The 26,139-nt window shown below is 40.7% G+C and overlaps 3 protein-coding genes and 1 long non-coding RNA gene across 5 annotated transcripts; all 4 read right to left on the reverse strand.

Annotated features, from left to right (window-relative positions):
• Positions 1 to 3,072: 3,072 nt before the first annotated feature.
• Positions 3,073 to 3,810, reverse strand: LOC121188511. Its single transcript, XR_005894711.1, has 2 exons — positions 3,667 to 3,810; positions 3,073 to 3,546 (listed from the first exon to the last, which is right to left on the reverse strand). It is a non-coding gene; the product is annotated as an uncharacterized LOC121188511 (long non-coding RNA).
• A 2,984-nt stretch (positions 3,811 to 6,794) lies between these two features.
• kiaa1191 (KIAA1191 ortholog) lies at positions 6,795 to 14,027 on the reverse strand. Of its 2 annotated transcripts, none has more exons than XM_041048309.1 (8): positions 13,841 to 14,027; positions 12,697 to 12,819; positions 12,340 to 12,527; positions 12,054 to 12,165; positions 11,761 to 11,888; positions 8,805 to 8,956; positions 8,493 to 8,665; positions 6,795 to 8,078 (listed from the first exon to the last, which is right to left on the reverse strand). In XM_041048309.1, exons 2-8 carry the CDS (start codon positions 12,722 to 12,724, stop codon positions 7,873 to 7,875), a joined length of 987 nt encoding a protein of 328 aa, XP_040904243.1. In that variant the 5' UTR covers positions 12,725 to 12,819; positions 13,841 to 14,027; the 3' UTR covers positions 6,795 to 7,872. The 2 variants fall into 2 exon arrangements, with proteins under 2 accessions (XP_040904243.1, XP_040904244.1); XM_041048310.1 differs by having other exon boundaries at positions 13,817 to 14,027.
• A 749-nt stretch (positions 14,028 to 14,776) lies between these two features.
• Positions 14,777 to 16,195, reverse strand: LOC121188493 (C-X-C motif chemokine 6-like). The gene is made up of 4 exons (XM_041048285.1): positions 15,982 to 16,195; positions 15,680 to 15,797; positions 15,277 to 15,354; positions 14,777 to 15,109 (listed from the first exon to the last, which is right to left on the reverse strand). Exons 1-4 carry the CDS (start codon positions 16,043 to 16,045, stop codon positions 15,049 to 15,051), a joined length of 321 nt encoding a protein of 106 aa, XP_040904219.1. The 5' UTR covers positions 16,046 to 16,195; the 3' UTR covers positions 14,777 to 15,048.
• Positions 16,196 to 22,073: 5,878 nt separating this feature from the next.
• On the reverse strand, positions 22,074 to 24,344 carry si:dkeyp-72g9.4. Its single transcript, XM_041048482.1, has 2 exons — positions 24,256 to 24,344; positions 22,074 to 23,195 (listed from the first exon to the last, which is right to left on the reverse strand). Exon 2 carries the CDS (start codon positions 23,191 to 23,193, stop codon positions 22,402 to 22,404), a length of 792 nt encoding a protein of 263 aa, XP_040904416.1. The 5' UTR covers positions 23,194 to 23,195; positions 24,256 to 24,344; the 3' UTR covers positions 22,074 to 22,401.
• Positions 24,345 to 26,139: the final 1,795 nt, after the last annotated feature.

Raw genomic sequence — 26,139 nt, forward strand, 5'->3', positions numbered from 1 at the left:
GATATGAGGATGCTGGTTCGGAATTTGGGAGGCCCCTAGAAGAAACTACAGAGAAAGTGACCCAAAATGGTGATGCACAGGGTTTAGGTGGTGTGGTAAATCCTTGATTCAGTGTTATTCTTTACTTGTTATTTTACTTACCTAATTCCTCATTTCCGGATAATTACCTTACCCCTATGCAGGAGGGAGTGACATCCACTCAACCGAATGAGGTTTGTGCGCTGAAACACGCAGAAGCATTTTTTTTTTATTTTAATTTTTTGTTTTGTTTTGTTTTTTTCTTTCCATGCAGTGACTCAGGTGTTAGTAACCTGTTACCTGTTTCTGAGGAACCTACTTATGCAGCTCGAATATACAAATTCTTCCGTACTGGTACGGGAGTGGACTGGTCATGAGTTAAACTGTGTGGAGAAATAACCACATATTTCTACTCCCACTGAAGATGATCTGATGCCAAGCAAAACAGAGAGCAATGAGGAATAATATAATTGCTATATTTTTTATCATAAATATACAAGGTTTTGAAAGACAGAAGAAAAAAGACAAATATCTCTTATGTTCCTGGACTCTTTTTGGCACTTCAGTTACCTTTGTAGATAGTTTAAGAGCTTTTCATGTTGATTTAAAAAAAAATCTTATTTGATTGTATACTCCTCCTAAATGAATACCAGGAAAACAGTTTTATAGATGTCTCAGGCATGAAACAGATGCACCTGTTTGAACTATCCACAGTAATGACAGTCTCATGAAATGCCTGGCCAGATTTGCATAAATTAGATTTATCTATTATTTATTATTGATTCACATTCATCATTCACAAGATCGTTTAATCGGTCAAGTTGTATTCCCATGACACCGAACCACAAGTCACACTGAAACACTGCGCATGAGGTCATGCACTTACTTTAACCTTTCGACCATATTGCTTTGATTACTCCAACTGCTTCCAGTTTTACTTGCAGTAAAACTGATCAGATCTGATGCCAAGACAGCATTAAGAGCAATAATGAATGATATAAACTAACTGACTTTGACAGGTTTACATGGATTTATTGCATTTGCTAAACATGTATTTCCGTTACACAGATACTGAGAGAGAATTCTTGTACAAACTATTGGTTTGATAACATATTTAAACAACATTTGAACTATGGGTTGCACATTAAAAACATGTGAAAGATAGAACAGGGAAGCCGAGACAGAATCAGAGACACTGTATCTCAGCTGGATGAGGACCAACAGGCATTGGGTGGGTAGAAGGAGACAGGTAGTGAGAGGGTGTGTGAGACAATGTGGGTGGAAAAACTATAAAAATGACAAAGAGAGGCACACAACCAGAGAAGTATGGGTACGAGCGTGTTCTCTCAGACGACATCTTGTCCACTTACTGTCCACGTCTCTGCTTGAGGAATGTGAAAGCGTCTGGCCAAGTAACACGCCTCACCTCGCTTTGTCCAAACCACATCGGCCCATGTGTGATCATAATGAAGGAGAACAGGGATGTACCGGTTTACAAGTGGCCTATTGTGAGCATATGAAAACATGTAAGTCCTAATTAGATTTTCCCTGGCCCCACACCACAGAAACACTACACAAAACTACAAACACTAAATATTTATTCAGTACCAACTTTACTGAGATTCTGTGCAAACATGTTTCAGTGTATTTGATGTGTTTACTTAGCATATACACAAACTATTAGGGATATATTTTGTGATGTAGAAGTTTTCCTGAAGATATTACATTTCAGCACTTTTCTATGAATTGTACGCTGACATGTTCAGGTGTGTTGTGGATGTGCGTGAGTGAGATCCAGTGACAGAAGCCAAAGAACCGCATTCCTCTCCTGGCTTAAGGGATTAATAAGCATAATTGCGTGTGTACCATGACTTTGTTATCCAATGAGATCCACCCCAAAGATCAAAGTTTCCTTAATTACTATGGTGATATAAAATGATGGGCAATGGGGAAAGTTTGCCATGTCTTATCAAGGAATTTCATGGAGTTTTAATATTTAATTCATCTTCACTTTTAGCTTTTTGAGCCTTTGACTTTTCACTTTTGTTTTAGTTAGTTTTTCAGGTCAGGACTTTACGTCATTGCCACACTCATCTTCTGTAATTATTTCATACTAATGATGAAGGAATACCAGGTCATGACATGGTTGTGTGGTAGAGTCAAACGGATACACCCAGACACACTGGATGCCGTGCGCGTGAGTGTGGATGAGCCCACAGGAATGATAGCAACATTGTGCTTGTGCCAACATTACTGTGTTGGTACTTACTGTTATTTTACTTAGTTAGTATTTGTAAGTAAGGAAAAGTAATAGTAATTGCAAAATGTAGCATGTAACATGTAACACATGAAAAAACAGGATGGGAGTGGTTGAATATTTGAGGGTTAATACACAGGCGGTGAAATGAACTGTGAACCTAATTCAGAGTTTATGTAAACATTAATAATAATGATGTATTTATCTGTTTGACTGATGATAAAAACTGGTCAGTAGCCAGGTCCTGGAGATAAATAGTGATGGAGACAGCTTAATCTTCAGTCTGGACTATGTGATTTAGATTATCATGTACTTTAGTCAGTTGTACTACACGTGTCTTGGGTGTTAAATTAATCTCTTATAGTAGCACATCCCGGACGTGAATCATACACAACAGTTTCAGACACCCACACAGGCTGGGATGCACACACAGTGTGGTGGGCTTTTCTTTCAGTTAGTTTTCTGGCTTCACCAACAGTAGCTCTCTGAGTATGTGTGTCTTCAAAATGAAGTGCATCAGCTGGATGTGACTTTGGGTGAGTAGAGCACCTCCAGCTGACTTTTGAGACCTTGTTGTTGGGGGATCTCTCCTTCCACATCTGCTTCATGTTAGGGCCTGGAGGCCAGTACAGGAGGGCCCAACAATACTCTTTGCTTCTCCCTCTCTTTCTCAGAGGGGGGGTGGCAGGAGAATGCCTGAAGACCAGCACTGAGACACACAGCCTCATGCCCAGTGGCTGGAAACTGGGTCATATAAAACAGGTAACATTTTTTAGTTCAATACATCTATTGTTTTATTTTTCTTTCTTTTTTTTTTTTGGAATGGATGATTTTCTCGTTTCTTGTTTATAATTTTTTTTGCCTGCAGGATACAGAGGCTAGAGTAGCAAGTAGCATTTACTCTATCTAATGCTCAAATGCTTGCATCCATATGCATTTCTTCACTAACACACACATTTTCTGCAGGGGCTCTTCAGAGACATGGAGATGCTGAAACAGAGGTCACGTCTTCACAATTTATGAGGTACAACGGTTTGTTATTACGTAACCTCAGCACTCAAATCAAAAGATTTGATTAGTGTGTGACCTACATCTGTGTAATAGCTGTGACACTGTAACCCTATCCCCAGGTAGTGGGCATGATTTATGTTTACTTTCACAGGATACAGTACCTGAACATAGCCATCAGATCTGCTCTAGTTCCCGGTGTAGCCTCCTCCCCCCTGATCCCAAAGCTGCTCCCAAAGCTGTGCAGCGTGGTGGCCAGGTCACTGTGAATCAGCAGCAGATGTGGTTCTGGAGTCAGACGATGAAGCATACGACAAAGAGAACCCACCCTGAAGCAAACGTCAAAAGGGTCCCCCTCCAAATCCCTCGTTAAGTTTTCTCACCAGCCGTCATCGCGTGAATAACCAGATTACTTCTGAAAAAACAGCACATTAGTCATCAGGATGGTTGGTGGCGCTCGTTACACAAACAAGTCATGAGTTCAATGGCTAAGAGATACTTTACATATAACGTATAATATACGTCAAGAGACAATTAATAAAAATAAAAATAAAATTATGCATGTGTGTGTATATATATATATATATATATATATATATATATATATATATATATATATATACACTGTTGACCATAAAGTTGATAGATGAAGTGTATATCTTCTCAAAACTTTTTCAATTGCTTCCAATGTGATTACTGATGTGTAGAAATAGGAATAAAAAGAGGAATGTGTCTGAAAAAATTATTCCAACTTTAGCACACACTCACCTATATATTACGTTCATAGCACTGCCCTTTTTGTGTGTACACACACACACACACATATATGTGCGCTCCTGAGTTATTGAATTGATTAAAGTAATTTACATTTACATTTTAGGAGGAAGGGCTTCTCTGTCTCATCCTAACCTGTCAAACAGTGTGTGTCTTCCTTGCTCCTATTGCTTTCATAGTCTATCTTCAATTCAGCTTTGGTTTCCTTATCCTTCCTTATTGCTTAGCAAGCCGCATCTCATGTACAACTGATATAGGAAACACCAAAGTACCATATGCTTTGCGTCATAGGAGCCTTTAAAAGAGTTTATTGCCACTTGCAAATAATTACTCTGTGTAACTCAGGTATCAGCAGCCCAGTAACTGTAAGCACTCAAGAGCTGGTGAGAGGATTTCCTGGCATATTCCTGGAGTCACCCTGACATAAAGTGTTTCTAACACTCCTACATGAATTAGACGAAAGTTCACACAATCTTCCTCAAAGCTGACCTTTATACAGGTCACATTAAAGCTCTGACAGGTTTTTTCCAGACGTAGTACTCACTAACACATAAACTTGGATTACTGGAGCGAGCTGAACTGGCGTGGTTTTTCTGTAAACTGGCACTGGCATCGCACCATGTCCACATTAAGATAGTCTGGCCGGATTGGCAAGTCTAAGTTGTGTCATACGGGTGTGAGGACTTAAAATACAGTCTGTGGAAGGAAAGTCATTGTTTTGAGGTTGTTAAGGAAGAAATCTGGGCAGACCAGTTTTTCCAAAATACAGTTGAGCAAATGAATGTGTTGTGTCAGATTGCAGATGGGACCCCATGGTGTTTATTTTGGTGCGTGGTCGCTCTGGCAGGGTGACGCTTGCCATTGCACATCTGTGAGTGAGCTAAATGATTTGTGTGGGATCAGAGGGGACCAGAGGAGAGGAGAAGGAGGGAGGCCAGGGGGCTCGCAAGAACCACGTCACGCCGGACCCAGAGAGAGAGAAAGAGAGAGCCATCTGTATTATGTCATGACGGCTGGGCCACTCCACCCTCCACCCCTCTATTACTCTGTTCCTCTCTTTCACTCCTTCTCAGTCTCCCCCACCCACTGTTTCTCTTGCCTTTGCTTTATTGCTGGGCGTGTGTTTTTGGATTAGTGTTACTGACACAGTCATCCCTGCCCCATTGTTTATGTGCCATATTGCATGCCTCTAACCAAAGACTGAACATCTCCATCTGTGTTTGTAGTTTTACCAAACTCCTTAACACCATATTCACTGCACTGTCTTCATCCTATCTTCTGTCTGCCTTTCATCTTGTGTCTGTCCATCCATCACTTTTATTTGCCACTAATGACTGTCCACGTCTAGCTTTTGACCAACTGTTCTCTTGTCTGCACTTGCCTGTCTCATTTGACGTTCACCTTCATTCTTGTTGCACCATCTGAAAACCAGACACATACACTCAATAGCCTGTAATTAAGTCAAAGAGGGTTTCCTTTTGAAGCTCCACCTAATTTCTGAATAAACAAAATCAAATTTTAAAGTTAAAGAGGAAGAAAATGAAGGTTTGCCACAAGTAACTCCTTTTTGTTAGAACTACAGCACCAAATCTAAAGGAAGATTCATTATTCACATACTCTCATACTAATATGCTCTATAACTGATTCTGTTGCCTTTTTGTAAGAAATTAAATGAGGGGAACGGACACACCCTATAAAAATGTACCACACACACACACACACACAATAAACAGAGCACCAGACAATAACTGCTGAGAGCTTTAGCCTGTTCATGGCTGTGCTAACGGGGAGGACTCTGCTCTCTACTTTTTCTCCCTGCTGGCCGGGATGTTTGCTTTGATGTGGAGAGAGGAAGCCAGGTAGGTAATAAAATTCAGCCATCATGTGACATTGTTGACAATGTAATTGCTATAAAAAAAAAAATCAATCTCTCTGACAACAATAGAACAAGACTAATTAAATGCTTGTATACACAGCAAACAATGCAATAAAGTTGTCCTCCCTGTTGTTCTCACCTCTGTGCTATATGTCCTTCAAAATTAATTTCCTGATTATCTATCACACTTAAAAAAAAACATTGCTACTTAATGCATCATTTCAGTGCAGCTTACATGTTTCTGGCAAGGGCCTAAATAATATAACACATCAAGGAGCATAAAAATCAAACTTTAAGAAGGAAGCTGATAGGAACCCAATGATTTCATGTTTAACTTATTGCACCATCTTGTGGCCAAAGACTGCGGTTACAGGTTGAGGCAAAATCCTTGATCCTTATTACCACTGGGCTAAAATTTCACCTTTATGTGTTGATATGACAACTGAAATTTCTGGTTGGTGCCAATTGCCTTATTTTTCCATGACAAGGGAAATGTGTTAATATAACTATATCTCTCATATATAGTTTACAATGAATAAATGTAAAAAGGATGCCTGTTTATATTGCCTCATTGCCCAGAGTTTGACATTGCAGACTGGTTTACCAAGCAACGATAAATACATAAGGAACTGCCTTGTGTGACACTCCGAACACAGCTGCTCTATTGAAAATGCAGAGCATAAAATAGTGTTTCCTTATAATAAAAGGCATAAAGTGAACATAAATGGGATTTATAAAATTTATGTTCACTCTGCAGATAAAGGAGAGGACTGCCAAGTCTGACATTTGATATGGTGCCCGTACACGTTCCATGGACCCACATTTCCAAATGTTTCCATCAGGAAAAAAAACATAAACCAATTTTGCTTGTTACTGTCTGATTTATTTACAGATGTGTGGAGTGGGAGAAAACCTCCCTTGTGCAATTACTTATTGGAATTCATCAACTTTTTCAAACAGCAGGGATTCTTGGCTTGTGACACACAAACATCAAAAATTGAAAATGACCGCTTCAATGCTTTGTATTTTCTGTGTATTTTTTGTGATGCAATATAAAAATGTGATAAACCCAATATGCTACCTACGATTTAGAATGAACAATTCTAAATTAAAGCAGAACAATATGAAAATACCTAAGTTGGAAAATAATAATAATAATAATGATAAAAATATATCTCACTTCAGGTCCGCAGTCATACTCTTACAAAGTAAAATAAGACACTCTTTCACGTAATTCAAAAACAGAAGCTGAACTTAAATGGCTAAAAAGCCAAAAGCAAACACTGCAAATTCAGGCACAATATCAGTCATACCACACTATACTCTGCATGCTAACAGAGAGAAGCACTACACAACTACAAATCTGTGAGATCATTTAAAACAAAAAAAAATAATAATAATAATTTTACAAATGAGGCAACTGAGAATTATGACTTAAAATAGCTGGCCACTGTTAGTATGAGAGGCAATGCTAAAGTGATCACATTAAGCGAGGGACTCACAAGATATTTCAATGACTCCAATCTCATGCCACCACTGACAATGGAATGAGGACGGCGAGGCGTTGCGTATGCAACACCAATGCCCTCACTGCGTGACAGAACAACAGGTACCATCTTTAGGGATGACAAATGAAGTTACTTCATTTGGCGTTTTATTTGGACCAATGAGTTGGAAGAGATGGAGGGGGGATGGTGTGGATTAACAGAAGACAGGAATCCATCTGAGGAGGCCTGCTGGGAGGGGTAACAGTGCAGCGATGTCTCTGGGGCTGGTGAGCTAATACTACAGGTGGTCCTTATTCCTCTCAGCCACAGCGAATTTACACGAAGGCAGAGGGGACTGAGGAAGACAGGGAAGCAAATGCGCAAATGATGGAGAGAAAAAATAAACTACGAAGGGTGTGGTAGAGAGATGTAACTACACAGCTGGTCTGGCTTCAGAAGCCCGAAGGTGTTAAAACATTCATGTCCCGAGGTTTAAGTTTGTGTGGCCGTGGGGGCACCCGCTTGGCCTCAATGCCCGAGATTTCAATCTTGGGGGCCATGAAGTTGGCAGGGTCCTCCACCTTGAGGTTGACCTGGGTGTTAGTGCCATCCATGGTAGAGGACTTCTGCAGGCCAAAGTAGGACTGCAGGGAAAAGCCTGCAGGAGAGAGGAGGAAGTGGTGGAGGTTGATATTAATAACCTAAATCTGGGCGTTACAGGGATCAGCTTAAGTGTCAAGACTTTAAAGAGTAACTTCAACAGCCCCTGAAAGTCTTGATTTTTCTGATATCCAGTGGTTTAACTTCTTACCTGCAGTGATTCAGGTAAGAAGCCTAACCCATGCATGTTTTTGGGACTGTGGGAGGAAGCCGGAGTACACGGAGAGAACCCACGCAGGCACAGGGAGAACATGCAAACTCCACACAGAAGAGCCCAGACCTGGAACCCTCTTGCTGTGAGGCGACAGTGCTAACCACTGCACCACCGTGCCGGCCGTGTTCAAGATTATGAAAAAAAAATAAAAAATAAAATACTGCAATACAGTCTTTATTCAGATGCAGGTTCACTCACCTGTGCTGGTATCAGAACCTGGGTCAGTGGGGGACTTCTGTACCACAGACCGAGTTCCAAAGAAGCTCCACCTCTCTCCTCCTCCTCCTTCATTTCCTCCCATGTCTGTGTTAGGGTTTGGACTGAGCTCTGAAGTGGCAAGAAAAGGCGCAGGACTCAGCTGGAACCAGCTCCTGTACGCCCGAAAAGCAATGAGCATACAAGAAAACGTGAAGAACAAGCCATATGGCACATGCTATAGTCCCAGATTTTTGGTTTGGACTTATATCAAATGAGAATATGAGCTAATCATTTCAGCAGCATGATGCCTACCTGCGACTAACAGCCGGTGATGTGTGGGGACTAACGCAGGGGGTGACACTGGGGGTGACGGAGGGAGTGACAGAAGGGGTGCCACTTGGGGTGGATTGTGCTGATGTTGTAAGCCTGTCCTCCTTGAAGTCCCCACTTGGCATTCTCAACTTCTGCACAGAGCAAGGGAAAAAAAAACAAGCAATGAAACAAACAAACAATGAAGGAATGCCCTCCATTGATATAGAATTGACCCTGTACATAAGAAAGTGATTTAAAACAAAAAAAGTTTTAATTTCCGAAAACCACAGTTGGCTGGTTGTTCATCTCTGACTTATGCATCCTGTGCAAACAGCCTCATTTAAGGGCGTTGGCTGTGACACTTTATTCCCCATGTCCACGTTAGACTGTCAGCATGGTTTGTAACAGACGTGTCAGAGACACAACATTGATCTTAGGTAAAGAGAAAACACTCCCTGAATACACAATACTAAAGGTCAGCAGTGTTTTTCTAGACCTGCAGATCAAAATTGATAACGAAATGCGTCACAGATCCTCAGAGCCTATCACCTGTGACCATGTGGTGTGGGTGTGCAAAGAGAGAGAGGGAAAGACACACAGTGAGAGGCCCACTCCATAGTAAAATGATGATGAGCCACATCATCACCAACTATCAAAATAAGCTTTCATAATGTAAGCACTCGGCCTGAGAACTTGTATTACTTAAAGGTCGTTACTACAAACGGTCCAACTGAATAGAACCTGGTCTAGCTTTCCTCCTCTAGTCAAATAATAAATGTGCAAAAACAAGTTATAGATCCCGATTGCTGTAACATGCTAAATGTATGTTCAACCACACTTTTCCTTGACATTTAGGTTTATTTCAGTAATGACATCTGTAAGAATGTCTTCAGTTTTCAGTTTCCATTCAATGTGTGCATATTCCCATCCATATCAGACGGAGCCTTCCAAAATCACATCAGTTTTGCATATTATGCTGTCCTGCATTCTGCTCAGGGTGGTGGCCATTGTGCAAATGAATAACATGGAGTGGCCCCATGGCCTTTAATCCCCTGTGTATTATTTGGGTTGGTATCCTGTTGGATTTCATCACTGTTCCTGCTCGGCTGGAGCTCTGCCAGAACAGGACTCAACAACATGTTATGAGGTTAAACCCATTTTTGTGTAATTTCTAAAGTGTGTAAGAATTGCACAAAAAAAAAAAAAAAAAAAAAACCACATTCCACGCTAAACCCTGTGCTTCTCATGTCTGCATTTGACCCTCTCATGTATTTACTTACAAGAGACACATTTATTTTGTTGCAAATACATTCTAATATTACATGAAAGCACGGTGGACGTGGCTAGTGTTGAATGTATTTTAAACGATCCTGAACGTCAAGGGTAAAGTGGAATTAACCTTAGCCTGTGCCTCTTATTTATCAATATCAAACTTGATGATAATACATGAAGGGCATAAACTGAGGCTGGTTACCCTCAAAAGGCTGGGGTTACACACACATACACACGCGCACATACAAAAAGAAAAACATTACAGACTGACATTACAGATGAATTTCCTTTCCTATATCTCCCATTCATGTTAAGCAATATTACCGTTAAGTGTAGCACTAATGTTAGCTAGCAGGCGCTAAGCTAACTGGCTAGACTGCCACATAAACAGCAACTAGCCACCTAGAGTTCACGCAACCCTCTTTGCTTCTGGGTTATTTATGAGCTTCAAAGTACTTTAACTAAAGCTGACCCAGGCTGATAACTGCCAGTTAATGTTAAGCAGAAAATTTGTTTATTAGGTTCAGCGCTAGTGCCAGCTTCACTAGCTAGCCTACAAGGTTGCTTTGCTAAAGGCCTGCTTTCAGATCGGAATGTAGAAACACCGTTAGCTTAATACAATAACTTCTTGACATACCTTTTTATGATACGTTTTCTTTGACGCTCCACTCCGATAGATTCCTTCATTTTGTCCATCATCAACTGTTTTTACAAGTTTAAGGGGAGATTATTTCTCGAAAACAGCCGGTGGCGTTTATACACACCACAGTTGGCCTCCACAACGTCTCTGTTTTGTTAGGAGCTCGGTGATTGGTCCGTTTGAGAAAATAAGGGGGCTCGATTCATTTAAGGGCGTTGCCTGGCAACATTGCAGTTAGAAGCACCAGTATTATGGGACTATCACAGGGCTGATTACGTAATGTGTTTACCAAGATGTTGTTCCATGTTTAGCCTGCTGTCACTCAACAGGCTAAAACAATATGGTATCACGATATCATTTATCACAATAACAGACGCTTGTTTTAAGAAACAACATAGATGCTGTAACTCTCTTAGAGGGAATGTAGTCCTCATAATGTTTGCTTGAGGTTAGTAAGCACTGATTGTAGTGGTACTTGACGGGTCAGTTGATAGCACCTGAGCACTGGGTAAGGGAGGGGAGGTGAGGTGGGGGGTGGGAGGGCATAGTGGACAGGGAAACTGGACAAATCTAGACAGAAAAGACAACCTTTGTGCATGCACACTCTCACAGGTGCTGTGTGAATATGCATGCACAGCGCCCTCCTCTGTCACTTTCACAACAGTCACAACAGTTTTTGCTAAACCTCTGTATGTAAGGCACAATCCTTCTAACTGGTTAACTTTTAGCACCAATTTTGTTTTTCTATGTGTGGAAGATATGATTATCAAAATATACCAAATTTCTCCTGTTTATTGCTGGCTAATAAAGTCAATAACTGTTATGGCATTTCAGCCTAAACCAACTTCATCATATATAGCTGATCAGACTGTTAGATCTGTGACCTCTAATTTAGGCCTAAACTTTGTAATAAACCCACAGTACGTGGGACAGTCACACATTAAGATGTGAAGATGTAACTATTTCTGTTATTTGAGGGCAGGCACAAACTTTTCACTTCTTCTGCACACATCAAGCTTCTACCTCACATTTGTTTCTACTCACTGGCAGTGTGCCGTCACCCAGTCGATGAAAGCGAGTCTCCTCAGCAGAGAGGCCCTTGTGGGGAGAATACCCAGCGTCTGTCAGCCCTGCCTGGTGCTCAAACCTCTGGAGATTCTCCTGGGTTTGCTCTAAGTAAAGATGGGCAGAGAATCAAGTCAGCTGCATTCTGTTGTAGCCTGCTGGTACTCTGAAGATTGTTTATCAACTTAGATTATCTGTGTCTTTGCATGTTTAGATATTTAGCAAAAAAAAAAAATGTTCTTCAATGAAGTTACTCAGTTTTGTTAACTTACTGATCATAAGTGAGCTCATTAAAGATGTGGCTTTGGCTTTCACCACAGGCACTGGTGACTTTGCTGGTGCTGCTGCCTCAAAAGTCAGCAGCTTCCCACCACTCTCACCTTCCTAGTCACACAAGTTTACACTGTTAGGATTAACTCACAAACCAGTTACAGAGCAGGTATCAAATGTGAGCAAATCAAATGTGTACTGGAATGCACCAAACCTCAGTGAACAGGTTTCACACAAGCCAGAACAAACAACATTTTGTTCAGGTAAGCAGTTCAAACAGGAAAGCACCTCTGCAGTGTTCCTGAACTTGTGCTGTGGGATAACCGGTTCTCTCCATAAGATGTTGACAGCCAAGTCTGGAGGTGGTGAATGCATGGGCGCATCCATGTGCTCATCATAGTCGATGTTGCGCCGAGTCATTCCAATAGGGGACGATAAGGCACCGAAAAGTCCAGAAGATGTGCCTGACTCAAGTGCTGAGGTATGGAAGTAAACAGACATGTCAGAACTGTGTTTTATTTTGCCTAAGGAGCTATTTCTGATATCGCCAAACCAGCAATCACTTCACAAGGCAAAAAACTGGCAAGATTATCACTGAGGGCTATGTACGTCTATTAATTTGCTAAATCTAAATTCCTGTGTTACCTGGAATGTCTCCCTGTCTTGAGGCCATTTTGTCACCAGATCAGAGAGGATGGCTGCAGGAGTCTCTGGAGGCTGACAGTATGGAGGTCAGCTCGGCTTGACTTTGGACTCCAAACCTGAACACTTCATCACATGACATCACAGAGTGGTACAGTGTCATTTGACAAACAGAGAGAGAGAGAGGTCTGCTCCTATGGGTGCAAAGTGTGTGGTGCAAAAAACACATGTCAGCGGTGTCACCACAGCCCTGGAGAAGACGTGACAAATAAATGTATGCATGCATGTTTTTACATGCCAAAACATGGTTAAATCTGAGAATAAACACATCAGAGATTTGTATTTACTGTGCACAGCGCACGGTGTCTGGTTTCTGACTTGCTCCAAATAGAACCGGAGAGTCTGGTTACAGCAGTGTCATTAATATCAGTTAATGTCAGAGGCGTCCTCACATACAAGCCTCTCTCCACAAAAAACACTGTGAACTAAAGCAGGTTCATTTTCACACATGAAGTGAAACTTTTGGAACTGAAGAAATACTTCTCTGCAATAAGTTCCATGTTAAGTACTCCTCTTGTGTTATGGTGAACCCGTCTACCTCTGTTATCAGGACTCCCTTGTCAGTCTTATCTGAGCTCACTTTCCACTGGAGTGCCCCCTGCATCTTCCACATTTTAAATGAATGATGACAATAACAACGCCCCTAATCTGGAAAATCTAAACCTAAATTCTGCCTCAATTCGGATTTTTGGCAGATTTAGGTCGGTGAAATGTTCTAGTCCAGTCTACTTCCAGGACAGCTGACATTTATCTGCTGTTCACGTCAGCACTGTTGGAAGCCAGATACGGTGACTTGCAAAAACAGGAACCGAAATCACGCCATGGTTGTGTGGGAATAACGTCTGAAGGAAACTGTAAACTATAAATATACTAAGAAAAAAAAAATCTGATACGGGAATATTTTCACAAAGACTACCTAAGTGTTAAAAACCGAGTATTTAAACCCTTTTATGGAGTGGTGCTCCATAATATCTGCATTTCATTATAGTCTGTGTCCTTTTAATACTGTTCAGTCGTTCTCCTTAGGGACAATAGCTTATCATGCATCCAGTTTAATGCCTACCTCAGGTTGTCAGTATTTCCTCACCTCTCCTGTTGGAATTATTCCACAGCCGCAGTGGTTTCTTTATCAAAGCCGCGCCGATTTGACAGACTGGACGCACGAATGCTGTATGTTTGCTCAGCGGTAGGTTCATCCATGACTTTTGGACATGCAAAGAGTAAACACAGAGCAGAGACGGCCACACACAGCACCAGCGAACGCAGCCGGCAACGCAGCCGGCGGAAGTGATGATCCGAAACTTTAAAGCCCTGCTGCATGTTGTGGGGGGCGGGAGTGGGGGGGGGGGGGTAAGTCTGGTGCAATATAGTAGCCTTACCGTTTTCATATGCAGCAGTGCCAATAAATGTGAGGAATCACACAATTCAAACGTTAGACAGATGAATGGATACAGTAACAGGTAGGCTAGACTCGGTAATAAAACTTGGGTCTGTCCACACTTATGTCCACACTCAAGTCCCTTTTGATGACAATAAACTGGCCCCCATTAGTTAAATATGAGATTAAGGCCGGGGTTAGACACGTATAATTGTAGTGCTAAAGGTTAAGGTTAGGGTAAGTACCCAGGGAATTCATGTACTCCAGTGTGTATGCGTGTGTGATGGGTGTAGAGGATTACAACCTATGAGAGTCAACTGAGCTGAGCCGCCCCTGTCACAGTTGAGCAGGAACACATGGTGTTGGCGGGTGATTGACCTGTAATCTCAGAGTCTGTCTGCAGCTTTGGTGTCCTCTGGTATCTGATATATGTAAGACCCATTAACTGTATCTGGAAGACACCTTGGAGTGTAACACCCTCTGATATGTCATGCTTTGTAATCTGAGCATGTCCGAGATGGCAAGATATGTGAACTAACACAAATACTGTATTTTATGCATTGGCAGCCCTGAACCACAAGATAGCACTGTTGATATAGGATACAAACAGCATCAGGCGTGGAACAGAAAACCTGTACTCAACACTCCATTGACCTTTTTATTGTTTAAAAAACTGAAGTTACTAAAATGCAGAAAAACTTGGTTTACAGCACATAAATCTATACTAAAACAAGAGAACGGAAGGAAATAAGAGAGAACGGAAATGTGTTGTAAGTGCACAACAGTATAAATAGAAGATAAATAGACAAAATTTTCATTCATTTCACATCTACATTCATTGAAGGTGACTTTATCAGATGAGGTGGCGGTCAGAGGTCATTTGAGCTTCTTGTTCATCTAAGGAGTTAAAGAGAGAGTCAGGCGCGAGCTGTGTTAGTGCTGCCCGGGCTGGAAGTGGTAGAGCTTTTCTTGTTCTTTCTAGAAACGACAATAAAACAAGAAGAGCAAACATTAGACACTTTACAACAGCGTGGAGAAGGTATTGTGTTACATATTATTGTTATTTAAATCAAACGTGGAGGTTGGTGTATTCTGAAGATGAGGTGTGGATGCAGGTCTGTATATATATTTATATATATACTCACAGGATGTTAACCAGCAGTCTTTTCACTGCGTTCACCTTGGGGTCCAGGCAATAACGAAAGCCGCTGCCGGCGGTGACACTATTGAAAGGAACAATAGAAATGAGTTTAGCTGAAACACAAAAATTTTCATCAAATCATAACAGATAAACAGATACATAAATGAGCCTCGCAGGCAGACTAATACATACAAGTCGATTTCTGAGATTGTGATCTGCCTTAAAAAGTCACATCAGTGTTCTATTAAGTGCTCTGTCTTCAAAAAACTTTAAACGCTTTGAACAGTTGTAGACATTTTGTGATGTCATTTAATTTGTGATAATTGCGATGCTATATTTGAGCTAAAGTAAGTATATATATAAGCTAAAGTAAGTATAAATGTAAGTAAGTAAAGAATACATCTTACACAATCTCCACTTTGTTGCAGAAGATGGTTGCCCTGTAGATCTGGATGTCCTTTATATCAGGACCGGCAATGCCCTTTCTGACACGCTGACACAGACACTGCTGTCCAGATTCATTGACTAGAGAGGAAGATAAGAAAAAATAGCTTTTTATTTAATCATAATCCTTTTGACTGCACAGAATTCCATCTTATAGCTCCCAAGATTAAACAAAATATCTCAATAAAAGCTTTGCGTCAACGATACAAATCTGATGTTGTCTATATTAGAATCAAAAATGATGAAAAATGGGATTAAAACTTACGCTGGGCTTTAGAGATGCAGACCATGGCAGCCAGGAGCAGAAACACTTTGATGATGCCAGACATGGTTGGTTCTTCTTTGATCAAGATGACACGTGTGCTGGACAAAATCTTGGTAAAGATGTCAGACAGAATCTGTAGTAAGTTCAGCTAAGGTGAGAGACTAGTGTCAAAGAAAGCAAAGTGTGTTGACAGAAGCACTGTGAGGGGTAGATGCTGAGGGGTCTCCTTAAATACGTTCTTAAGTCACATACCTCATCCTTCCTACACTCAAGGGAATTTTTTGCAAGTGGAAAGCGAAACTTCAAAAACCACAAGAAAAAAAAAAAACAACCAGACACTCAGTCTCCCTTCTGTATTCCACTGTCCTTTCTCTCTGGTTATATCAGTCATAATTTAACCAAGTTTTATTTTATAGAAATACATTAGATATTACATACATGAATAAATACAATATAAGAAAAAAAAATCATTGTAACTTTTTGGACCTGTAAAACTGCACATACAATTAAACTTTTACATCAAACTTGCACTGTTTGTGTAAATAATCGTGACTAATGAACAAATCTTTTTGGACATTTTGCACATTTTCTTTATTTTGATACCATGTAGGGCAAATATCCAAACAAACGGGTCCTGTCAAAAAAAAAAAAAAAATCTGTATGAAATGATGACCTTTAGGTCACGTGTGTTTCTATTTGTCATTTCTACCTATTTGAAAAATTAAGTTAACACACTAAAACTATATATGAATACAACTATAACATTTGTGTTGTAGTTCCCTATAGTGATTGCGTATAAGCACATGGGGTCATGCAGTTATCTCATTTAAAAAACAAACAAAACAATCGAGCAAAGACACAACCTGAATTGAAAATATGTCTTGGTGACAAGAAATATTAGCAAGTTAAATCTCTTTTACTTTGGCATGTTGTTATATCCCTTCTGCCACAATCAGGAAAATAAAGTATGATATACAAAAAAACGCCAAAGTATTTGACGTGTCCGTACATCAAGTGCCATTCTTATGTTTCTGACTGACTTTGTAAAAAAGTTTTCAGATGTATTTTTAAACATAGTAGTTTAAATGTCTGTGGACTACTGTATATATGACAACACAAAGTGTGGGTGATGATCTTTGCAAGATGGGGCTCAGATGTACTATGTGTGCAACTGTGGTTAACACCTTTTGGGTGTAAAGCACAAAATCAAATGCGCTAGCGCTCGGAAAAAATAAAGACATAATTTCCTTTCCTTCCTCTGTAGGTGCAAGATAGCTGCTCTGTTGTGACAGTTGTGGTATGAAGAAATCAGTAATATTACTCTTTATCAGATAGATTCTTATCTTTATTTCCTCAGTAAATTCTATATTAGATGTTATTAGCACCATTACACAGATCTAACATGGTAGGCCCCCCTATAAGGTCACAGGTTTGTAAAGAAATGCTTGGTTTCAGCAGAAAGCTTGGTCTGAATGTGAGTTTCAGTTTTATGTCCTCTTTTACTGCCCTGGACAAGGTGAAATCCTACTGCAGCAGTTTTGTCCGTTTCTATTTAGGATATTCTCATGTGTTTAGGCCACAAGGCTGCATGAAACAAAAGGAAGATGAAATATCAAGAACACAGAAATTATACTTCTACTTCCTTGTAATGTACTAAACTATTAAATGCATTAGGAAACACGTGGTCATTAAAAAGACTGGTAGGCATTGGAAGTATCTCTGTATTGCTGTACTGTCATGTTATTTTATCACTTACTGTCCCTCTATAGTGGTTTTTAGCTGTATAGAAAGTGTCGGTTCTATTTGCCCAGGTTTTGAGATTGCTATCTCCTTTGGTGTGAAGTCATATTAACTATCTCTGAGTCAGCAATTGTTATCTCAAAACCAGGGCAACTTAAATCAAAACTGTATAGAAACTACTGCTATGTGTGAAAATATGTTTGTAATCTGGATGAATCAACCCGTAAAGCGACGGTGCATTTTAAGGTTATCCAGAGAGTTAAAGGTTTTGTGAGCATGGAGGAGCATTTAATCATTCTGTGTATCTTAAAAATCATATTTGGAGATATACAGTTCTGAAGTGTTAAACCTCAGATTTCCAAATTCTTTCGATTTCTGTCAGAGCCGAGCTGTGCTAATTTTAGACACAGGGGTCTTCCCTGACAAGGAAAAGGACAGTGAAAGGGACTTTCACCTATTGCTGCACATGGAACAGACCAAACAACAATGGTCAGGTGGTCAGCAGGAGTGACTCATCAATAAAACGTTCACAAAGGACATTTTACAAACATTTTAAATCCTATTACAACACACATAAAAAATGTGTTGAAAAATGTGAGTGTGGAAAATGTGAGTCATGAATCAAGAAGTTCTCTGGTTGACTTATCTGGGGATTTAGAAATCACACGACATTGGCAGCACAGAAAAGAACAGCATAATGCTGCCCCCTCTGATGCACTCTTCATTCTGACAGACAGACTGCACTTAGCAAGCTTGAATTTTTCATACATCCCTTCAGCTTAATATTTCATGGATTTTACTTGTTGAGGACTGGAGAGTGCACGAGCTCACATCAGTAAAGTACAGCTTGCTCCCTCACTCACTCACTGACATGGGAACAAAAAAGGGCGACTGCAGTCCAGGACGTATATGATTACTAGTGTGGTTCATGGAAAATAGTTGTTTTTTCTTCTATTTGTCCTATTGTCTTTAGATGGGGTGAAAGTGGCTGTGGGTTTGTGAGGGGGATTACCAACTATGATCATCTCAAATAATTAATATTTCCTTTTTGTGAAGCGGCGCATTTTTTCACCAAATCAAATACCACAAAGTGTGACCATGTATGTGACTGAACCGACAGGAACTAATAACGTCAGCAGAGTCTCTTCCTGCAGACTTTGTGACAAAGCCTGGTGCAGTTGCACTTCTCATTTCAGTAAAAAAAAAAAAAAATGAGTTTAATAAGTAAAGTATAATAAGCAGACAAAATATGATAATAAAAAAAGAAGTGAATGAATATATATATACACACACATACTGTATATACAGTGTATACAGTATGTGTATATACTGTATATACTATACATATATATATAGCTTTTATTTAAGAGACTTAGTAGAGAAACAGACAGGAAGTTCAGGGAGAAGAGAGAGAGAGAGAGAGAGAGAGAGAGAGAGAGAGAGAGAGAGAGAGAGAGAGAAGGGTATGACATGCCTACTATATTATTAGATTGTAAATACTGATGCTGAATTTGTAAAGCAGCATTTTATTGCTGTAGTTGGCCAAGGTTGTTAAACTTCTTTATACACACTAGTTAAGCGTGGGATGATCAACGAGGATTGGAAAGTGAAAAAAAAATAAGTTCTGCTATTCAAATGAGTGTTTACGGACTTTTTTCCCCTTTAAGCGTATAGTTTAGAAGGGAAATTACTCCCCGGTAGAATGGCTAACAGCTCATGTTAACAATAGACAATAATAATAGAGGCCTGGAACAGCCACTGCTTTTGCAGGAAAATGTCTCAAGCCAAAAAAAAAGTCCCGGTCACAGACTGCTGTTGTACACAAAGTCTGGCTGGTCAATGTCTACCCAAAGTGGGAATAGCCTTTATATTATTATATACTTTAGAAGGTAAGACTCATACATTAATAACATTAATAACTTTGCATTGTAAGCGACCTGTTGCTGCTGGATTCTGCTATACAAAGAAGGTTAAAAGGCCACACATTGGTTTCATTTAATATTCTTGCACTTTGTGTGGTTCCTAAGTGTGGTTGTTTCTCTCGACCACACGGTTGACATTATTCCTCATTTGCGTCCCACATTATTCAGTTTTCCAGTTGCTCTCAAAGACAGTATGACTAAAGATAAGATGTAATGATGTTTTACAAATGCATGTATTTAGTATGTGTGTTTTATGTGTTTAAACCTCATGGATAGGGCAGTAACAAAAATAACCCGAACAACCGTAAGTGGAGTCTACATACATACTGTTTTGACTGCTTACCAGGTTGGTAACCATAGGTCTTGCCTTTCCTTTGTCTGTGCTGAGGTAAGTGTGAAAAGAAACACAGAGTTGAGTCAATATGACTGCACAAGACTTTGAGACTTTTCCTGTGACAGTGAAGGTGGTTTTCTTTTACTGGAACCATCTGCGTTTAGTCCCCCCTCGTTTGTTCCAGCGTTTCTTCCACTTCATGTCCATGTGTCTGTGTTCACTAATAATATTCTCATTAATTGTTTTATAAGACGATTCTGGTATTAATCCCCTACAACTTGGTTCTTGTTTCTTTGTTTAGGCCGCCAGTGTTTGTGCTACCAATTCAGCTGCTGAGACTTGAGAGCATGGCAACACGTGGGTTTCGAATAAAGTCTGACGAGGTGAGGAACCTGTCTGGTCAGACAATCAGTCCATTAACAAGCCAACTATTTAGCCAGTATTAACTAAACCAAAGTGAGATCACCCAAAATGTCAGTAATAATCCCCTGCTGCACATACTTCAAGTACTGTGGGCCAAAACGGAAGCCAGGAAGGAAGTCTGTGAGCTCTAATGGATGGTTACGTACTTAAGGTACAGTTTGGTTATTTAATTTACTGTTCACTTTGTTTTTTTTATCCCAAGTTGTAATAAATGCGAAACATTATTTAAGACATTATTTAAACATTATTTAACTAAAAAGGGCATTGTGTTCTTTTTTTTTTTTTTTTTTTTTTGGAGCGAATGAGCCTCAGTTCAAATCTTCAAACCTCTGAAATGCAGAACAGAAGTTTTTTAAGCGCACTTTTCCAACGAGGTGGACATTTTGATCGTCCACTTTGTTAGAATGGAATAATTTTTGTCCTCTATGTTATTGTGTGAAGTTGTTCATGTTTAGCATCAAGTTACCGAAAAGTTAATTTTGCTTTTGGTAGGATTATGTTTGATCTTAAATGGTCAATTCATCCAATTACAGGTAACATATTTTACCACCTACTGTAGTGGTGCTGAATCATGTACTTAGTCTTTTTGATCAATCAGGTTTTGTGATTCTATGATTTCTCCACCCCAAAGCAATGAAGGTGAAATTAATTTTTTATGGTGCTCACAGTACTGAAAAAAATATATTTGATTAGTGATTAAACAACAGCATCACATTCCAGAAACAGTGTCCCTGTTACTCTGCATGAGACTGATAATGATAAAACTAAGGTGAGCGATCAATTGTGTTGTTTTATGCTTTGTTTTTGTTATCTGGGTGAACTGACCCTTTACCCATGACCTCTGACAATGTGACAGTTGACAGTGACAAAAAAATGTTCTGCTGTTTCCTTTACACCACAATTACAAATAGAAAGAAGGGAGGTCCAGAACAAGTGGGTGCCAGGACAGATTTTGTTGTTGGGACTAGGCCTCTGATCCTTAAATCCTCAACTGTCAGGTTGAAAATCATGTCACACTCAGAGCTACTTCAATATCATGAGTACTGCAGGGGCTTGAACTGCTTACGGGAGATTTATGAAATATGTAATGGGCTGGTTATGTAAAATATTTTCATGAGGGATGGATGATGTAATCCTGCCCTCTAGTGTTTCAGATTTAAGACAACATCCAAGACTTGGTGTTTTTTGTTTGTTGGCAAAACCTACACCAACCCTTCATTGATCATAGCAGATAACGTTTGTTCAAGACATTTAAATTTAAAGTCTTTTGTTTGTAAAACTGAAATGTAATAATGTGAATGAGCAACAGCTCTAGTCAGGCCATTATCACACCTGCAGATTTCCTGCTTTCTCTTGTGACACACAGGTGAATCTGCTCTAACAGTGAAACGACAGATGACCTGCATCTTGTGTGTTTTGGTTCAGCGGTGTCATCTTCCCTCAGCCTGTGTTTCTCCACACTTGTGTTTACCAGCACAGGATCCCACGACAGTTACCATAGAAACTCCAGCGCCTGGCACCAGCAGAGCCGGGAGTGGAGTTCATTTTCGAAGGGTTTTCACATGCAAGAAAACACAGATCGCAGCTCGAAGAAAAACACTGATCACACAGTTTGGTTTAGAGTATCAAAAGATTGGTTTATTTATTCATACGTGGTTCACAACACACAGAGACGTATAAAAGGATTTTGCAGATTTGTCCTTTCTTATGATTTTGTATGATCACCAGCATACATCTAGAGTAGAAGGGTTGCAACAGCAAATAATGACAGTAAAAGAACATTACAGATGGACAATAAAAGAACATTACAGATGGACAATCATGACAATATTTACTTGCCTCTGTGTGATTTCAACGGGGTATTTAATTGTATCCCCGTTATATATCTGCATAATACACTTCTAAATATCTCCTAGTGTCAGTGTCTCATGCACTGACAGAAAAGACCAAGATACTTTATTGAGGAATGTCTTGTGTCAGAATGTCTGTCCATTTGCGGCCCTATATCTCAGCGATGGCAGGCAGCATACAGGCTCGTACGCGTGCCTCCCTCCATGCTGACCTGCAGTCAGAGATCCACTGGGAGATGAGGGATTGTTTGATGGTTGGACTCTGTCCATCCCCCTCTGCTCCTCTTACAGCTGGGCTCCCTCTCCTGGCCTCCAACCTGGATAAGCTGTGTTTCGGAGAGAAATTTGGTGCTGAAGCATCAGTGCTGGTGTGTAACTCAGGGCAGCTGCTCTTGCGCTGGCGTGGGAGATCTAGACTTGAAGCGTGGGGGATGCTGTGTGCTCTGGACCGACCCTGGCCCTCCCATACACTCCTATGTTGCCTTATAAACCTTCCCTCGACAAACACCTTCCTCACACCTCCTGAGAGGTTGTCCTGGTGTCCATAAAGATACTCCAGCGGGTCAGAGTTTCCAAACATCAGCTTGCCACTCAATTCTTTCTCTTCTCCTTGCTGTACATTGATGGCTTGTGCCTCCTCTGTGGCATTTAATTCAAAGGCGGCTGATGTAGTCCCACTGTGCCGTGACAGCCTCAGCCTATGGTGCACAGCATCCAACTGCCGCGTGTGGATGTTGTCAGGGGAAACATCTCTGGTGGGGAAGGTGGGGTGGGCCAGGTGGCAGATGGAGAGGAGGTAGTCCTCTGAGGACACAGACTGGCTGCGGGCGGGGATGTGAAGCATGTTGGCCTCATTCAGATCTCTCACTGTCTCCTCGGTGCCCTCTCTGATTGTGGGCAGCAGGAGTCTTCTCTTGGACAGCAGTCTGGACCGGGGTCGCATAGCTGAAAGAAAGACGAGGAGGAAAGAGGTCATGTTTATGGCCAAAACATCTGTCCGAGGGTTGGGAAGCGTGAAGTGTCAGGATCATTGATTTGTTTTGGGTTTTACTGTAAATTCCCTCTTTTGGCCAGTTTGTTGCAAAAACAGATTTAAACACCAATCCTGGATTTAGATGTAGCAGTGGACAATGACTGGCTGATAATCTTAGTATTCAAACTAAATTCATATTAGGAGACACTTTATATTACCACATCTGTGAGCCATCCATCCAAGAAAACATCATGAGACATCACTGAGTCACACGCATTTCTGAGACTTACAATTATGGTTGTTACAAAATATTCATTCACTCTGTTGTGCATCCAAGTCAGAAATGAAAACAATTCTTTTTTTGAAGCATCGTGGTTGTTTTTGAGAGTGCTTCACGTTTGTGTTTTTTCAATTGTGTCATTTTGCAGTTACATCAGAACATTGATCCCATGATGAATAACTGTTAGTTGTCTGAAGCATTTAGAAACACAAACACATTCTATTTAGGCTCTTATACTGTATCAATCAGATTTAATTCACATGTGAGCTTTCCTGTCTTCCTCCTGACTCTCCTCTTCCCCATTTCAGACACCATTCCCTGCTTACTTTGGAGTGGCAGTGTAAACAGCCCAAAATACAAACAATCCCAGCAAGGAGCAGTGAGAGGCACCATAAATAGATGACTATTTTAAATGCCACCTCAGTCATGTAAAGCCACAGAATGTGTCAGCCTATATTTTCTTATGTAACCCCAAATTGTCATAACCCTGAGTGTCGCCCACGATATATTTTTGTCTCAGCCCCCGTGCCAAAAATAGTGCAAGCCAAACCAAAATACCAGCCTCTCCCCTTTTCTTCCAAGGTGTAACCATTACTATATTTAGACCACACCTTCAGTATACAACAGCTAAAAATGGTTCCACTACAGCAGCTCTGGGCTCAAAGCACAGAACAGGCACACATATATTTTCACCTCGTGCATTATCAGTAATTATGTAAGGGTTTTTCTGCACAATTTGCTTTCACACTCACCTGCACACAGATGGTCTTTGTTGAGTCCTTTCCCCTTTTCTCTTGCTCTCGCAATCTCAGATATTAGTCTGCAGGCTTTGTACGACTGGATGTGTTTTATATTTATGATGCTGTGTCTCCGGCCAGTGATGCTCCTTCTCCTTAAGCACACTCTGTAGCTCCAACTGTCTCTGACCAGAGGCAGTGGCAGAATGCAGATTTATCTTTTCCACACATCCCTCCTCCTCCCCCCCCCCCCCCCCTCACTCTCTCTCTCTCTCTCTCTCTCTCTCTCTCCTGCTCTCTTACTTTTGGTTTGCCCTCCTTCCCTGGTTCTAAAAATAGACACACCATCCATTTCCTCAGCCCCAGCACTGTCATTGGCTGACTGTATTGATGGAGAGAGAAAGGAAAAACAGAGGCAGAGAAAGAGGGAAGAGAGAAAAAGAGAGGACTAAGAAATAGAGAGAGAAAAGGGGGAGAGAGAGAGTGAAAAAACAGGAGATGAAGGGAAAACAAAACAGAAACACAGGGGGTGTAAAAGAGATGGAGGTTTAGTTTGTTCTTTTATTTTTTTCAAGATGTGCCATTTCTAAAAATGACTGACTGTAAGTGAACACAGTCACCCCCTGTAATTTGGGAAAATCTGCCAAAATGAATGATGCTTTGTGAAAACAGAAATCTACATATTGTGGAGCTGTTGTAAACAGGTTTGACCTTCTTCTGTAGAGCTTATAATGTGCATCATGCAGATAATTTGATATGCATGTGAAAGCTTTGCACATGTTTACTAGTGTGTGTGTGTGTGTGTGTACAACTCATAGCTGAGATCACGAGACCACTTTAGGAAGCTTTTCACCCTAGGCTTCATGTACAGTACAAGTCAAGTCAAATTTTGTTTATATACCCCACAATCACAAACTTCCCTCAAGATGTTTAACAGTCTGTAGAGCACTGCAACACTTTGTGTCCTTAGACCCTCAAATAGGATAAACTCCCCCAAAACCCTGTAAGGGGAATGAATGGAGGAAACCTCAGGAGGAAGGATCCCAGACAAACAGACATGCAATAGATTTTGTGTGCAGAACACAACAACAAAGAAGATTTACAGCACGGTCAATCACGAGGGCAAGATTATAGATCGCAAACATTAATGAGGAATATGATGTGGGATGATATCAAGCAACTTCCAGGCAGACCACTGTTGACCACAGTTGGACAGACCACAAACAGAGGAGGCAAAACCCAAGCACTTCGTTCGCACATCTAAGTAGGAAACAAACACACAGAAGGAGAGAAAATCAAGGAGGACAAAGACCCAAATCCAAAACATTTAGAATGAGGCTGGGAAGTCCCAGGATGGCCAATGGTCAGCGAGCCTGAGCGAAAAGAGAGGACAGGGAGGAGAAAGAGAAAGAGAGAAAGGCACACAGCACAGACGCTCATGTGCTTGAGGGAACAAACAAACAGAGGGTTAGAGGGATGCACTAGCTGTCAGAAAGTTTAAATTAATCCTGTTGGCAGGACAACACAGACCATATTGTATGTACTCGGTTTAATGGATTATTGAGACTAAGAACAAGCTGCTGGCAGGAGAATGGTAACCAGTATCAGGCCTGAAGTAGTCAAAGAATAAGTCACTGCCTGAAAGTTCAAGGATGAGTTTTAAGTTTGAATTTAAAGGCCTCAGTGGAGTCAGACAGTCTGATGTTGGCAGAGAGGTTTGGAACCACAGGGGGCATGATAGGAAAAGGCTCTGCAGCCATCTGACTTCTTCTTAACTCTGGGAACAAACAGGATCAAGGTGTGGTTTCTTATGTAAAGGTTAAACGGCAGCAGTCTTAAAGCTAGTGGGGACAATGCCAGATGTAAGTGATAAATATTGAATATCTAGGATCACAGGTC

Source organism: Toxotes jaculatrix, chromosome 10 (assembly GCF_017976425.1).
Source record: "Toxotes jaculatrix isolate fToxJac2 chromosome 10, fToxJac2.pri, whole genome shotgun sequence".
NCBI classification, from domain to species: domain Eukaryota; kingdom Metazoa; phylum Chordata; class Actinopteri; family Toxotidae; genus Toxotes; species Toxotes jaculatrix.